Source organism: Mirounga leonina, unplaced genomic scaffold (genome assembly GCF_011800145.1).
Source record: "Mirounga leonina isolate KUSES-001 unplaced genomic scaffold, KU_Mleo_1.0 Mir_151, whole genome shotgun sequence".
Taxonomy (NCBI): domain Eukaryota; kingdom Metazoa; phylum Chordata; class Mammalia; order Carnivora; family Phocidae; genus Mirounga; species Mirounga leonina.
In genome coordinates this window covers 74,776,021-74,793,866 of record NW_023270377.1, presented here as the reverse complement: position 1 = coordinate 74,793,866, position 17,846 = coordinate 74,776,021, and the positions used below count along the sequence as shown (strand labels likewise).

The window sequence follows — 17,846 nt, the reverse complement described above, 5'->3', positions numbered from 1 at the left end:
TATTTTACTAGGATCACATTTTTCCTTACACTTGAGGCTTTCCCACAATCTCACTCACTACATTCTGCTATGTTGTGATGGTAACACCAGGGTAGTCTGCTGATTTTAGTGCTCTGCAAGTATCCAACAGGGAGGGAAATGCCAGTCTCTCCTTCACTCATGTAGTTCCCCTATATGAGTTGGGTGAAGGAAGAAAGAAGGTGTTCATTCATGCCTAATCCGTCGAAGAGGAGGGGGAGCTTTACCACTATTAACAGTGCACAATGAAAAGAATGTCTGAAATTCCCTCTCAGGTGAAACACATCATGTGCTATTTCTTCTGAATCTGGGGCACTTTGCTGAATGGCCTGGTACAAATACCTGAGTATTTACTAAATCGTGTTTTCAAGAGAGAGAGAATGTGAATTTGACTAAATGGTTACTTTAGTAACATTAAATATTAAGATTGTATCATTTAGCACCCTTGTTTGTCATAAGCCATCAACCATTTCTAATTTTTTTTTTTTTAAGATTTTATTTATTTATTTGAGACAGAGAGAATGAGAGAGAGAGAGAGAGAGCACATGAGAGGGGGGAGGGTCAGAGGGAGAAGCAGGCTCCTCGCTGAGCAGGGAGCCCGATGTGGGACTTGATCCCGGGACTCCAGGATCATGACCTGAGCTGAAGGCAGTCGCTTAACCAACTGAGCCACCCAGGCTCCCAACCATTTCTAATGTTTATCTCTTGTGCTGTGACCTCCAAAGAACTTCTTCAGATCCCAAAGTGTGTGAAATAACAGTGGCATTTCATTTTACTAGACTATTCCGGTTAGTCTGATACTAAAAATATTTCCTCCATAAATGCTGTTTAAAACCCCTTCAAAATACGTCTGCTTAAATCTCATCATTCTGCCAAGGATGCTTTTTTTTTAATATTAATTTTGGTAGTTCATTCTGAGTTATTCATTTCTCCATTCAACCAACATGCAGTGACATATCCTGTGTAACAGGCACTGGGCTTGGCTGGGAGGACGGGGAGGTGGGGGCATGAGCAGATAGCTCCACCGGCCCTTGGGGAAAAAAGTGCACAGCCAAACAAATGAATAAATTACAGATTGGTGATAAGCAAAGAGGGAAATAAACAGGGTGCTCATGCAGAAATTAATCGGAGTGGGACACTTTAAATATGGAAATGAGGAAAGAGCTCTCTGATGCTGTGCGATGTTTTGGCTGAGATGAGAAGGATGGGAAAGAGGCAGTCAGATGCAGGGCAGACAGAATTGTGTAGAGGGAAAGCACTTGTTGAGGCTTTGGTGTGTGAAAGAGTGTGTGAGTTGTTATTCTAGGAAATGGCAGAGGGCCAATATCACCAGTGCTTTATTGACGAAGGGAGAGAATCATGTAGTGTCTGCGAGGCCCTGCTAAAGGTTTTTGTTTATACTCACAGCTCTGTAAGAAACCATGGAATTATTTAAACACGGAAGTAAAATAAAATGACTAAATTTTTAAAATACACTGTGCTTTCTCAGTACAAAACAAATTATAGGAGAGCAACAGTGAGCTCAGCAAGACAGTTGGTGATTAGGGCAAGGATGGTGGTGGAGAGACAGAGAGAGATGGATATACGGAAAATTAATTTTATAGATAGGAAAGCCAGGATTTGTTAACAGATTGAATATAAGTGATGAAAAAAAAAGAAGTCAATAATGACTTTTAGGGTTTAGCAAGGGGGAGGGCTTCTGTTTTCTTTTTCATTTCTCTTTTTTTGTTTGTTTGTTTTTGGGTGTTTTTGTTTTTGTTTTTGTTTTTGTTTTAATTGACCACCAGAGTTAGTGGTGGCAACGTTTATTGATGATTGAAAGGACTAAAAGAAAGTCAGACCTCGCTGACAGGGCCAGGATGAATCAACAGTTCCACTGCAGACATGTTTATTTAGGTGTATCTGAGACATGCAAAAGGAGAGACCAAGTAGATTTGGATACACAAGTATGGATCCCAGAAGAGAGGTCTGGGCTGAGATGTCACTGTTGAGGTTGTGAGTATTCAGATCGCATGCAAAACAATAGGATGAATAAGACCACCTGGAGAATGAATAAAGGAAGGTAGAAAGGTAGAGGCTAACATTTAAATATGAATTTAGGGTGAAAAACATACAAACAGTATAAAGTACTGGGAGGAAAAGCAAGACAATCCAAGAAAGGATTCTACTAGATATTCATTAAGGGAAACATTTGTGTTTTTCACCATGGCAGTTTTGGGAAACTGTAAAAATAAAGAGCATTTCATCATGAGGAAGAGAAACAACATATGTCCTAAAAATTTTAGGTTAATTTACAGTGAGGGGAAACAGAGAAATGAGATACTTTGAACCAAGAGAATATGGACCAAGGGAAGAACTTTTTGTTGTGTTTGTGATCTTTTTACTTGTTTATCTATTTTAAAAATCTATTTAAAAGATAGGAGATTTTAGAAGATGTTATGTGAAGGTAAAACATTATCTAGTAATGAGCAAAATTGTTAATGTTTCTGGAGAAAATCAAAGCAAGTACCAGACTAGTGAAGTTCTTAAGATCGACTTAGGCATATGGTCTAGACGGACGTACAAGTATTGATTTATCTTTGACAGGAGAAGGATCTGCTTCCTCCATTTTAATGGGATGGAAGAATGGAAGAATTGCATAATTCCAAGAGGGCTTATAGATTTAATGTGACAAAGATGAGAGAGTTACCAATCAATTAAATACTCTGATTACTTAAGAATGCTCTCTCCTGTCTTTTGAGGGCGATAGTGAATTCCATTCCATTTTAGTGTTAGGTTGAAACTTCTTTACTGTTCACATTATGCTGTTTAAACAATTAGAAATGAGAAAGAATAGATAGATCGCACATGTAATGCACAAGCCAGTGTTGATGAATATAACTTGTTATTTACCATCTTCCATCTTCTGATAAAAATGAATGTCTCTTACTGCTACCCAAGCCCAAGGACAACCCTCTTCTAAGATGAAAATTGCCTGAGGGGTCGACTGGAGAAAACTTTATCTTTCAAAATAAGCAACTCTCCTTAAAATAAGAACAAAAAAGAACAATGTTAGTTACAATATAAAACTCAATCCTTCCAATTACATATAGCAATAACTGTGGCTCTTGTTTATTGGGATAAACAACCTGTAGCACATATTCAATGTGTTACATGTATGTAACAAACATATATATGTGTGTTATATGTGTGTATATCTATATATACACATGCATATACACATATGCTGTTAGTATAACCTATGGCTAAACAATGTAACTTTATAGAAATAAATGTGTTCAGGATACTGAATAACTAGCCTCAACTACACAGTAAATCCAGGACACCAAGAAGTATATGACATATTGTTTTCTAAACTTTGTAGTTTTAAAGGAGAGATAGTGAAGTAAACAACTGCTTACAAGATGGTGTAATCAGTTCTTCGCGAAAGAATGTTTAAAGGAGCACCTGGGTGACTCGGTTGAGCACCAGACTCTTATTTCAGTTCAGGTCATGATCTTATGGGTCATTGGATCAGCCCTGAGCTGGGCTCTGCACTTAGTGGGGAGTCTGCTTGAGGATTCTCTCCTATCCCTGCCCCCACTCATGTGTGCTCTCTCTCTCTCTCTCTCTCTAATAAATAAAGCTTAAAAAAAATAGAAAGGATGTTTAAAGTACAAAAGTCACAAAATACTAAACCTCTCCACATAGCTTCCTAGAAGAAATGACTTGGAGACAGATTTTGAAGGATGCATACATGTTGAGCAGATGTAAAGGAGTCCTAGCACATTTTAATAAGAATGGCACATCCAAAGGTGTAAGACACAGTGGATTAGGAAAGCTGAGAATTAAAGGTCATTTAAAATGGCAGATGAATGGAGCATAATCGGTTTTTCTACGAATCAAATTTAGTTATTTACCATGGCATCTAACACGTACAAATTCATTAATTCATAGCAGATTTTAGATGCTAAATATCTATTAAATAGCAATTAGGTTAACTACTAGAAACTGAAAATTTGGTAGTCTGATAAAGGCACATGAAAAAATAAACGCATCTTACTTCCACAAATCCAATGCTACAATATTTACATAGGTAAAGCTATTCTAAATTAGAATCTTTTGCCAAACTGAGTATACCTGTTCTAAATTTTGTGCCTATCCAATGTTTGTTTGAACCATATAAAATCTAAGATTTGGCCTTGGTTAGACTTGTCAGACAATAAATATTACTGCGTTATTTACAATGATTGTGATAGATCCATTGCTCCTTTTCCCAGATTTGGCAATGTGGAGGCTCTCTGGAGATTGTGACTTGCTCCCATGTTGGTCATGTTTTTCGGAAGGCAACTCCCTACACTTTTCCTGGTGGTACTGGTCATGTCATCAACAAGAACAACAGGAGACTGGCAGAAGTTTGGATGGATGAATTTAAAGATTTCTTCTATATCATATCCCCAGGTAAAGATGATTTCTTCCTCTGCAGGGGAAAATAAAATTTTAAACATGCGGAATATGTGTTTCATTATTGCTACTCTTCTACTAGTTTAAATAAAATGTTGTTTATCACCATAATATTACAGAAAATCGTGTTTGAGAAAGTTGTACTATGAAGTCATTTTTCATCTAAAGTGAGAAAGACTACACTTATCTCACATGCCTAAATACTCTCTTTTTCTTTGTTTCTTTCTTGGCACAAGAATCATGCTAGAAAAGTGGAGTGAGCAGTACACAGAGAGATCCAAATATAGTTAATATGTATTGGCTGAATTTAAGAAAAACAATATTTTTAAGGAGAAGTAAGCCTAGATTTCCTTGTTTCACAAATAAAGCTGGCTGAGTTGGTAAAAAATTTTGCTAATGTTTAAAAAGAGATGTTTTCTACTGCCTAAATGATTTCCTGAAGATATAGGATGGTAAATTATGCAGATATTAAAATGTATATTTTTAAAGAATATTAAATGACATAGCAAATTACTCATTAATTGATATGTGGAAAAGCATAATATAGGATAATAAAATATTACCCTACTTTAGTTACAGAGAGTAGATATGGAAATAGAAGAGTAAATGTAGACTATCACTGGGTGGTGGGACTGTGAGTAATTTCATTATTTTCCTTTTTATACTTTTCTAAATTTTTAAAAATAAAACATACTACTTATTTTTAAAAATTTATTTTAAAAGAATTTAAAAGGAAAATAAATTTTAATAAAGAATTTTAAAAATGTTTTAAAGAATTAAAAAAGAAAAAAAATAATGTGTGAGGACATTCCATACCTGAGGGCTGTGATTATAAATGATCTCATTTTTATAATTTCCTAGAATTTTTCCAACATATTACTTATTAAAAAAACAACCTCTGAGACATTACATTGTTTTTTAAGGAAATATGATAAGACATTATGAGAAGCTACAAACAAAGAGAAGACACAGGGGCCTTCAAGATCTCAGAGTTTAAACAAAGAGACCAAAGCATAAATTAATACAATGGGAATTCAACTGTACTGATACAATAATTTTTAAAGTTCTATTTTGCTAATTTATGTTTAGGCCATGTGGTCATCAATGACATTATTATGTAACCCACAAGAAAAACAACAAAAATTCATGCTCACCTCCTCTTTTTCATGTTAAAATCTATTACATGGTTTGGAAAAAACCAGTTTGGGTTCCTTTTTTTTTTTTTTTTTTTTTTTTTTTTCTGAGATTAAGAGTCTCTTACGGTTTGTCTCCCTCTCCAATTTCATCTTGTTTCATTTTTCCCTCCCTTCCCCTATGATCCTCTGTCTTGTTTCTCAAATTCCTCATATCAGTGATATCATATGATAATTATCTTTCTCTGATTCACTCATTTCGCTTAGCATAATACCCTCCAGTTCCATTAACGTTGTTGCAAATGGCAAGATTTCATTTTTTGATGGCTGTATAGTATTCCAGTGTGTGTGTGTGTGTGTGTGTGTGTGTGTGTACCACATCTTCTTTATCCATTCGTCTGTTGATGGACATCTGGGCTCTTTCCATAGTTTGGCTATTGTGGACATTGCTGCTGTAAACATTGGGGTGCATGTGCCCCTTCGGATCACTACATTTGTATCTTTGAGGTAAATACCCAGTAGTGCAATTGCTGGGTCATATGGTAGCTCTATTTTCAACTTTTTGAGGAACCTCCATAGTGTTTTCCAGAGTGGCTGCACCAGCTTGCATTCCCACCAACAGTGTAGGAGCGTTCCCCCTTCTCTGTATCCTTGCCAACATCTGTCATTTCCTGACTTGTTAATTTTCTCCCATTCTGTTGACTATCTTTTGGTTTTGTTGACTGTTACCAGTTTGGGTTCTAATTGACATGCTCTGATTTCTGAAAGTATATATGAGGCTGTGAAAGCTCTTCTTTTATAGATAAAGAGGCAATAAGCAGTATGAACTTTCTTATTAAGATCCAGTATTACTATAGGAAAGAAAAATGAGGGCAATGCATGTGTAAATGTGTGATTAGGCAAAGGATTTTTTTCACACGTTTTCAAGCTTCTTCTATGTCAAGAAGCTATTGTCAGAAACACTATTTCACGCATAGATGTATTTCTCTTTATAGTAGAAAGGCAGTCCAGATATTCACAGAGTTGAGTTCGGCAAGAACATGTAAAATTCGTAGCAAGGCAGTGACATTTATATAACCTTTTCATTTTCTTTTGATAATACTTTCTGAATTCAAATCATTACCTTTAGAAATTTATAAGCTCAAATATGAAGAAAGGAGTAATGGAAGAAAGAAATGTGTTATGTGTGATTATATACAACCTATATTCAGGAATACAAGCAATTGAGAATAATTGCCACCATGTGTATTATATCCACTCATGATGAATATTATTTGTAAAAAGTGGTATGTTAGTCTTTTGTATAATTTCCCATTGAGTGAAAAAGGCAGACAAATGGTAGAACCATTTCTCAAACTGTAATGAAATGACAGGCTTTAGAGTTTAAAGGGTAAAAAGGAACGCTTGCTATCTGCAACTATTGACTTTATGTTGCTCAACAGGGACTGTTTGTATATTCTGGAAAGTGTAGTTTTTACATTACAACAAATATCATTTGGAAGCTTATTGTTCTTATGAGATGGGCTCATTTAAATCCAGAAAGGTATTTTGGAAAGCAGAAAAAGAACAATTGGGGAATATGCTGAAAATATCTAGAACTTCCTAAGGGGCATTTATGTTTCTGTATGTCTCAGAAACTGTCAGCATTGCTGAGCGTGGGACCTGCCTGCTGTAGCATGGGCAAACAGGAAAAACCAAAAACACAAAACAATAAATTGCTTCCCAGCGGAAAAGTAAAGGAAGTAAACTGGAAACTAGAGCTGGACTTCAAAAACAATTCTAGCCCTGGGCAACTTTCAGATCACCCAAAAATAGATAAAATATATTGTATTGGGAGTCAGGAATCTGTCACTTGTATGGTGTTGAATGTTTTTTGAGTGAGTAACTATTTTAGTTATTACTGATGGTTTCTGATACTCTTATAATCAAAATCATGGATTTCTTTGCTATCACCTAGAATTGCTGGGATTCTATTTTTCATTGCCTTGAGTAACAGAAAAGTTTGTAAAGAGAGTAGTTGGTGTACGGGGATAGTAGAGGCATCCATGAATGGACATCTACACTTAGAGTCACATGCTTTGCTATAATATACATAGAAACACACAAACACACACATGGATTTATGAAAAACTCTAAAGAGCTTATATTGAGTTCTGTTTAATTCTCTAGAACTTCCTTAATAATCTAGCTGAGGAAATTGTTGTAATTCTTTCTAGAAGGACCTCCATGTATCTGTTAATTTGCCGAAGATATTGGGCATCTTTTATGAGGAGACTCCCATTTTTTACATCAGGGCTTCTGTTACAGAATCTTATTCTCCTCTTATGCAGCTTCTCAAAATGCCATCTTTAAGTACTGAGTCTTTATGAACTGAATTCTGACAACTTTGCTTCCTTTCAATATACCCTATAAAATATTGCCTACCTACTTTATTGTTTGGTTTCTGCTTCAGCTCTGTCCTGAAAAAAGTATTACTATGTACCATATTGTTTTATGTTTATTACATGTCTCTACATCCAGAGACTTGTAGTTATAGTGCTGAGCAACTTTCCTGGCACTGTGCAGTCCTTGAAAAAATATGTGTTAAATAATTAGAAGACTCAGTGAATGACCAAATGAATGAATGCATTTTAAAAGGAAGCCACTTATTTTTCTTCTTTTCTACTGAATTCTCCATGGATACCTGGTCTATCCCCGGGAATCTCACAAGAATTGCAGCAAATTGGCAGCCTTTGTCCCACTTCTCTGATGCCCTGATTAAGGACTCCCTTGATAAGAGAGAGGTGAAAAGAGCTCTTCATATATCCATGATGTCATTCCTCTGTGTTTGCCAACCGAAAAGAAGGTCCCATTGGCTTACCCTGTGTTCTTAGGGTATGATAATTACACCATAATTATAGGCCCACACAGTAATACAATCTTACCTTCCAGGACTAATATAAAATCAAACAGACACGATTTAGGTAGACAATAACATTCTGTAATAGAGCAGCATAATACAAGAGCCCATAAACTTAAGATTACTTTTACACATGTTGATTTTTATTTTTCTCATGATCCCCATTAATTTGAAGTTACAATGGGTTGTATAAATAACTATGTATGTGAATTACCTTTATCTGATTTATTTTTTCAAAATATTTACTGTATATCCTAATTGTCTTGGCTATGCCCATTAGCCATTGGCCATATTGGCAGAGCTGGCAGTCTAATTATGTCTCTCTAATGGGTATATGAATGAAGAGTAGAAATACTTTGAAATAGCGTTGAAGAATACATTTTCAACATTTGTTTATTTGCTTTTTGGCTGCCTTTTTTAGGATGCAAATACTATAGCATCACTGATTTTTAAAGTCCTGTAGGCTCTTAAGGTCTGAGGCAGTTTTTACTAGTAATTGGGCTGTTTCAGCTTGAGGCAATCTGATTGTCCTAGCAAATCCTTTGAAATGAAGTGATGTAAGCAGAAAACACTTCACAGAGCACCCCATTATAAATGGCAACAATTTTTCCTGTTGGTCGCAGGTAAAAAGCTTAAGAACTTTAAAATGGAGTGTGGTTATAACACTAACCATATATTCGAAATGCCGGCTGTTCTATAAATATTGATTTTCTTTTTGGGAGAGGTGGATTTCTAACTGTGTTATCAATTGACATGGTGAGTAGAAGCAGCTGTCCTTACATAATCTCCGGTTGTTCTTCCTTTTCTTAATGGACAGCTTGTGCTCCTGTTTTGAGCAGAAAATCAAATAGAAAATAGAATTTAAAGATGCCCAAAACATACTTTAAAGGTATTTGTATGTAACTGGGAAAACAGCTTATTTTCCTTTGGCAGTACTGGAGCATTATGATCTGTATTCCAGATAAACAGAAACCACACATTTAGAAACACACCCTTGAACTTATTCTGAAGGTTAACTCTATTTGCTAACCTTTTAAAAATACTTTAGAAAAATCAGTTCATCAAAGGCAGTCTTTGTTAGCACCATCTTTGGATCATTATTAAAGTTCAAGACCTATATTCATTTCTATCTCTTGAAATTTTTATCTATGAAATACAAATGTTTTTCAGCCTGGTGATTTTTTTAAAGATAAAATATTTAATAACCAGCCCTTTGAGTATAGGGCCTAATTTCTTTTATAAGTCATAAAAATGTGGTTCCAGGCTGATTTTATAAGCACAGGTTTGATGTTCCCTGCAAAATGTGCCACATGCAGATTTTTTTTTTTTTAATAATCCAGGGATATCAGTTTTTGTTTGGGTTCACATGAATTCATCTGAAAAGAGTGCAGCAATTCTGAACATAAAGTACATTTGCACCTATGAATTTTGTATTTTTATCATTTAATAAACACTTTTTCAGCAGTATCAACCATGGTATCACCTAGTGAATATGATATGATGAGGAAGAAATTCTAAATCATTTTAATATGCTATATTGTAATAACATGCAATTCAGTTATCTGGTCGATACCATGAAATGCTAAATGTGCAAGTAAGGGATGAGAGCTATACTCAGTATTGTTGGTACAATGGACCCACAACTGTTTTTCCTTCCTACGGTTAAACACTTTTGAATTCTTTAAGACATTAGGTCAATTTTTATCATTGGGATTTTTATTGGCCTTTTATGGGTATTTATTTGTATATTTATGATAATACTTCCTTGCTTCTATCTTCATTGGGTAAGTATTTATTAAGTTCCTGATCTGTACTATGCCAGGGAGGGGGGGATGCAAACACAGAAAAGATGTTGCCTTCGCCTTTAAAAAGTTAACCGTCTACATCATCACATTTAATTAGTTTAAATGAAAAATGAAATTAAGTGCTTAATACATGGGGAGCACATTGTGAGGATTTAAAAGAGATACTGGTGTGAACTCCCTACATTTTCCTTGATTTCTCCTTCTCAACTTAGAAGCATCAAAATCAAATGAATCTCTAATTCCTTTCTAGTCTACCTGCTAAGTTTCCTCAAATGCCTTCAATTATCCTCATTCTTCCAGTCATCCCGCATCCGGAAAAACTCCTGATTATCCTGATGCACCTCCAGCCTCAAAGCTTGCCCACTTTTCACCTACTTTTACCATATTGCTGGAGGACATTCCTAAAAGTAAATTTCATTTGATCTCTCACTTACCTAACAATCGTTTAATTGTTACCAGAAGTAACAGTACCAGGGCTTACCAGAAAGTCAAAAATCTAGAATGTGGCCAACATTTATTTTAGTTTCCTGGGAACTCCAGTGGCTTCCCCTGTTGTAGGATTTATGCATTTTTAGAGTATTTCTTCCCTCCACTAAGCTCTGTGAATAAAGGCACTATATTTGTTTTTGTTTTGTTTTGCTTATTTGGTTGGTTTTGTTTTTAGAGTTCGTTGAGCTCAATTTTTTCTTACTATATTTGTCAGAGGCAAACAAAATATATGTTTCAGTCACCACTTCCACCAAATAACCCTCTGTTAAGCATTTGATGTCTATCCTTCAAAATCTTTTCCTATGCATTGGCATACATATACAGACATATATATACATATGTTAAGTAAATATGATCATATAACAGGTACTATTTTAATTTCCTTTCTATTAACTAGGTAGTATGTCCTATAATGTTTTACATATAATTCACATAGGATTATATGATTCCACCTTTGTAACTAAGTAATATTATATTGCATGGATATATTAAAACTTATTTAATTATACCAATAAAGACAAGCATTTGTCAGGTTTTAGTTATCTATTATTATAAAATAGTTAAGAAGCATACTTGAAACAACATCTTTGTGAACCTGACAGGGTATTTCTGAAGAACATAGCAGCTTAAGAGAGAGAGTTGTTGGCAGACTGCCTGGATTAATTTAGATCCTCGCTCCACATAACCCCTCTGTATTTACTTAACCTATCTATACTTAGCTTCCTTACCATAAAATGGGAATTGTAATAATAGGGCCTTCCCCATAAAGTTTTTTGAGACTTAAATGAAAAAAGATATATAAAGAACAATGCTTGGCAAATATTAAACACTCAATTAGTGTTAGATATTTGTTATAATTAGTCAGATATATTCACAGAAGTTGATTTATTAGATCATATGGTATATGTTTTCAGAAATTCCATCAAAAAAAGACTGTAACCATTATCCCACCAGAACTCTTGAGCACTTACAATGTGCTAGCACCACTCTAGATTTTCAATACTTTTTATTTTTGCATATCTATGTGTGTGCACATATATGTGTATATTTATTTATATTTGCATATAGATTTACATGTATGTCTAGTTTTTTTTTCATATTGCTACTAGAAGTGAACATCCTTTTTTTATTACTTGGATTTCTTCTTTTTATTTGGATCATTTGTTCATTTTACTATTGGATAGCTTTTCCCTTTTATATATCCATAGATATTTATGTATTCTGGTAACTAATCTTCTCTATGCTAAATCCACTGCAAGTGTTTTCTCCCAGACTACTCTACATATTGTAACAATTGATATACAAAAAGATATATTAAAAAAGAATTTAATTGTTGAAGTAAAATCTGGCTGGTTTAGCCTTTATGGTTTAAGGGATTATTTTTTGTTAAAACAGTGCTGCCCCGACCCCCACCCCAAGCTTGGCAAATTTTAAGTGCTCCAGAAGTGTTTGTTGAGCAATTTAAGTCTGAGTTTAGTAAAATGCATGGGATTTTTTTTTTTTTTTTTTAAGATTTCAGTGATCTCTGGGTCATAATATAAGCAGAATGCCACAATCAGATGACTCTCCTTATGGAAAGTATTATTTATCTTTATCCATGGAACATAAATAAAAGTATTAGCTTCAACAGTTACATCAGCTATAGTTAATCAACTACGGCAGTTATAATTTTAAATAAATCTATTAAATGATTATATCAGTTCCCATTACAGTAATTCTTTCCAAGTATCTTGAATTGTATTCATGGTCCATAAAGTTAATAAACAGATGGTATAAATTATGTTTATTGAATGTTACAAAAATATTGAATTTGAACAGTAAGGGTGGATCATTTTATCCTCAGTCTTCGATTAACAACTCAGAAACTCAGATAATTAGCCCCTCAAATGATTTTATCATTACCAAATCTAGGTAGTTTCTAGAGTGAATAAGTATCACTTAAGTTCTAATATAGATTTATTCACGGAATTATCACTACCTTCTAGAATTTAGATACCAAAATTATTCATACATTTAGTTTCTGCTTCTTCAAATGAAACATTTATAGCTCTAGTCTAATCATTGTGTGTGTGTGTGTATGTATGTGTGTGTGTGTGACTTCTGCAATATTCTGAAGTTTCCAGTAAGTAAATCCTAGCCCACTTGATTGGATGGTCATGATTAATTTTCATTTCCTTAAGGCTTGTTCAACTAGGCAAAGTAGAAAATTACAACGTTTTTCACATTGGTGTAAATGATCAAGAACACATGTGTAAGATGCATGGATTTTTACTGTCAAGAGTTGGCTAAGAGTTTTTATTTGATGTAAGAGCATTAAATATGGATCAAACATGATCCAGGTACATACAGAGGCTTTATCATACCGACTTTCATCTTGTCATCTTCAGAGTGCCCCCATTTCATTATTTAATTTTAGCATAACTAAAATTGAACGGCTTAACACTTATATAATCAATTACATTAAGTTTCAATTCTAATTCTTAACTCAATTGAATGACTCACTCTGACACTCAGCAGTAGTCATTTACATAAAGTTATTGATGGTCAGATGGTTACAAATTGCACATTTCTTATTTCAAATACTCTCAGGCTCAGTCCCCCGCATTAGGTGTTCTGGTAGATTATCTTTGCCAGGATGTCTATGTTATCATCATCTTGTAGCTATTTTAAATAAATTATGAGTTCAGTTCTGGAGTTATTTATTTACATATATTCTCTGAAAAGTGAACAGAGTCAAAGATAACCTTTAGAAAATTAGGAAACGTAGTCTTTTCTAGATCCAGTAATGACAGAAAGTACATTAAACTTCTCAATTGAGGCTCCTTTAAATCTAAATAATCCTTTGCAAAAATAAAACAATACAAATAAAAAGACTAGCCATATACTTGCCTACCAGATATTAAACGCTATGACAGATTACCTCAGCATCCTAATAATTTATAGTCTTTTGGGAGTAGCTCTCCTTTAGCATGTTAACACAAATTATTTAGAAAATAAAAACGCTATTGTGTGTTTTTTTTTTTAAAGATTTTATTTATTTGACAGAAAGAAACACAGCGAAAGAGGGAACACAAGCAGGGGGAGTGGGAGAGGGAGAAGCAGGCTTCCCGCCGAGCAGAGAGCCTGACGCGGGGCCCGATCCCAGGATGCTGGGATCATGACCTGAGCTGAAGACAGACGCTCAACGACTGAGCCACCCAGGCGCCCCAAGAACGCTATTGTTAATAGTTATCTTTATCCAATGGGGTAGTAAGGTAAAGAGAGCTTTGCAGCAAGTCTTTGGTATAAAAGAATGTGGGGCAATAGTTATAGGCCAGGCTGGAAAGGTGAATTAGGGAGACAGGGTTAGGGCTTTGCAAAGGAAGGTGGAAACAGTTTCTGAAAAGTTAAGATGCCTATTTGACAAATAGGCTTTTTGCATGCTTTTACCAGAAGCAGCATTAATATGAAGTAGTTACTGTTAATGTTGGGTTGTCGATGCCTGAAGAGCGGGTGGCCGCCATATTGATAATGGTCTATAAGCCACCTGATGCAAAAGCTCTACTTTAGACCATGTGCACACATACATGGTCAATGAAGTAAGTACTAATTCACGTTTTAATTGCAAGAGACATGAGCCAAAATTAAGAGATTGTTATATTTTACAAATAAAGTGACAAAAAAATGAAGAACTCAGATCAGCGTTTATTTTTGGTTAGTTTGGCTTAGCAAGTAAATTTTATTTATTTATTCATTTATTTATTTATTTATTCAGCAAAAAAAATTTAAATAGTACATATTAGCAATTTGACTTACAGCATATTCTAAATATATGGAAATATCGATAAAATATATTAAACAGTTAAATCTTTGTAATTTATATGGTTGAAAGTAAGATAAATGAAATTATAGTGATGGTGTTCTTATGACTGAAAGTTATTCTGTCAAAATTATCATTACTAAATGAGCTCCATTATGACATTATTTTAATTTTTTAAAAACTCTTTTGTATATAAATTTTGTGCATTTTTGGTGCAACGTCTCAGTTAACAAAATTTGAGAACTTTGATTAGGGATTTTGTACAACTTAATGGTTTAGGATATTCTATTATTTTAGCATAATTTATTTATATTTCCGATAAAAAATTCCCATCAGAATTAAGAACTTAGTTCTCAAGTGTCTGAATGAGTTATTTAATTGATCAAAATGAACACCAAATTAGATATAACTATATGTAATGAGTCTTCGATCTATGATATATAAACAACAGTGGAAGGAAGGGGGGCTTTGGGAAATAAGGTAAGAGATGGTGCAATGTTTTTACTAAAATGGGATATTATGTGGAAGAGCTTAGACACTTGTACAGATGCAGAGGATAAGAAATTATAAGCAATTTTAAGTTCTTGATCAAGAAGCTTTCCAGAAATATAATGAATTGATTTGCAATGCAATGAGCCTCTTGTCCTGGTAAATATTCAAACAGAGGCTAGATGTCTGTCTTTTAGAGATGCTTTAATGAGAATTGAGTAAGAGGTTGGATTTGATTTCTTATCAGAACTCTCCTTCTAACTCAAATTCTACTGTCAGAGAAACTTACATATCAATGAATAAAAACACTACATTTATTAGCACCTGGTTTAAAATTGAAAAAAAAAAAACAGATTTCAACTCAAAATGAAAAACTTCTAATAAATTTTCATGACACAGGAAGCCTTAAAGAAGGGTGACTATATATAATTGTTTGTTTAGGACAGTCATGGTGCATGCCTGTTATCTGGGCATAATTATTAATAGAATCCCCTTTCACTCACAACATTGTCCTGATTTGAACAGTAATTGTTTAGTTATTCTGCTTATGAGGCATTGAATAAACTGTATGTGGAAGTGACTATCTCTGGAAGTGGCTAAGTGCACTGACAGAGATAGCAATCATTATGGCATTGAGCAGGATGTAGACTTCTATGGAGGCAAAGTCTTGTCTTACCAAAATCTAGAGAAAATCCATAAGTCTTTTAGACTTCTGTACTGTCAGTTTCAAGTAAATGCTCTAGTTCAGTGACTTCTCTGACACCCAAAATAAATGCCCTTTTTTGAAATTCTATCTACAAAGAGACAGTTAGTTTTTTAAAAGCTATCTCTTTGAAGATACAATAATGTCACTGAATTCTGATTCATCTTGATAATGTATTGGCCAATTATCTTCTTATTAATTTGTGTGATTATAGTAGGGTTACTTTTTCATTTTTTATATGTAGCAAGTTTAAACTTTCATTTACAAAATAGAGTATAAACTTACTCAATTTCTTGGTTATACCAGCAAAAGAAAAATGGTGCTGATATACATATATGAAATACATGTAGTGATATAAGAATATATATTTTTCCACATAATAAAATGTATGTATGCATATATAGACATACTTATGTATATATATTTTTCCACATGAGAAAGAATATATACACACACACACACATATATATACATATATATACACACACATACATTTGTGTGTGTATGTGTGTGTGTATTTTTTTTTCCAGATTCAGAATTTTTGGGGAGATATTGACTAATTTCAATCTCATTTTTGGCTGTTTAATATGTTGTATTTTCTCTAGCAATAATAAAAGTGCCTTACTTTTAATATATTGGAAGGTAAAGCCATATAAAATTCTCATTTTGATTGAAATATCATTATAGGTCACAATCTGATAGCAGATTTCCCCACATGTTTGGAAAACTAAGTAAACATGCCATAATAATATTTGCCAGCATTCTTCTTTCCAAAACTCAGAAGTTCTCCTATAAAATTATTTTGTAATTTCAGACCATTATGAAATCCTTCTCAAGAGAATATGTATAACAGACATCCATGCACTTTCTGACTCCTGCCATTAAAATCCTGTGGCATCTATTGTAATTTATATTTGGTCAACCCCAAAATTGTAAAATCACATATTCTTCTTACTGATGTTTATATCTGCCTGATAGTTGCCCTGCTAGTGGACATCTTGATGGTTGTGTGTTCAACAATAAAACACATAAATCAGATGAAATATTATCAAAATCAAATATTTTTCATAGTCATAGGTCCTATTTTTGAGGAACTCTATGCAATATTAGGCTTATTTCTGTGAGTATTGTGAATCCATATTTGAAAAATGGACATTTTCAGGAAAAGTTATATATCGAGGTTAGATTTTTCCCTGTCAAATCTGTAAAGTACACAACTGGGAATATAATTTATCATCTCAAATTAACAGTTAACCAATCTAGAGTCTCCACCTTTGACAATGAAAATATAACTTCTTCACTGTCAAATAAAATAAGAAAACTTGGAAGCCCATGCTGATGGGCTGAAGAACAATCTAAGGAGATTTTGCATAGGCTATGCTCTATTTTCTTCCACTGGACTTTCCTGTGTTTAGAGTCACTATATTTTATTAACAAAGAAATAAACAAGGAAGGAAAGCGATGAGGTGTGGGGCCTCTTGGCGGGCTTCTTAGGCATAGGTTCAACAGATATGTTGCCCAGAAATGTTCATTTGTGTCCGACACCACATTGTGCTTACAGCAGTCTTTTTCCCCATGGCTGTAAGTAGAGTCGTAGAGGAGTGTGGTAGTTAGGTGAGAAGTTAAAAATACATGGCCTAATAGGAACCATAGCATGAAAGCTGTGTTTTATTTGTAAATATACTAGCATCTTCTATGACCCACCTTCTCCACTCTCACTCTCCACAAAATTTTCCTTAGTTTTTAAAAAATGTTTAACTTTTTACTGAAGTTCAGCATGATTCAGAAAAGTGCATAGTTTATAAGTATATAGCTCAATAGATTTTCACACCCCAAACACACCTGTGTAACCAGCATCAAGCACAGAACATTCCAAAGCCTCCTAACTCTCCTGCCCCTAGAAGTCCCTCATGCCCCTTCTGGCTACTACCCTTCCATAAATCTGACTTCTAAGATCATAGATTTGCCTGTTCTTAAACTTTATAGAAATGGAATTAGACACTGTGTGCTCATGTCTGACTTCTTTTGCTTGGCGTAATGTTGTGTAGATGAACCATTCTTATTGTTA

General features: G+C 34.1%; 1 protein-coding gene across 2 annotated transcripts in view; it reads left to right on the top strand.

The window, feature by feature from the left end:
• The window catches only part of GALNT13 (polypeptide N-acetylgalactosaminyltransferase 13), a 544,197-nt gene that overhangs the window by 381,873 nt on the left and 144,478 nt on the right, over window positions 1-17,846 (top strand). For both annotated transcript variants that reach the window (XM_035008009.1, XM_035008010.1), the window contains exon 9: window positions 4,278-4,458. In XM_035008009.1, the coding sequence (XP_034863900.1) occupies window positions 4,278-4,458 (181 nt within the window). The remainder of the gene's footprint in view (window positions 1-4,277; window positions 4,459-17,846) is intronic.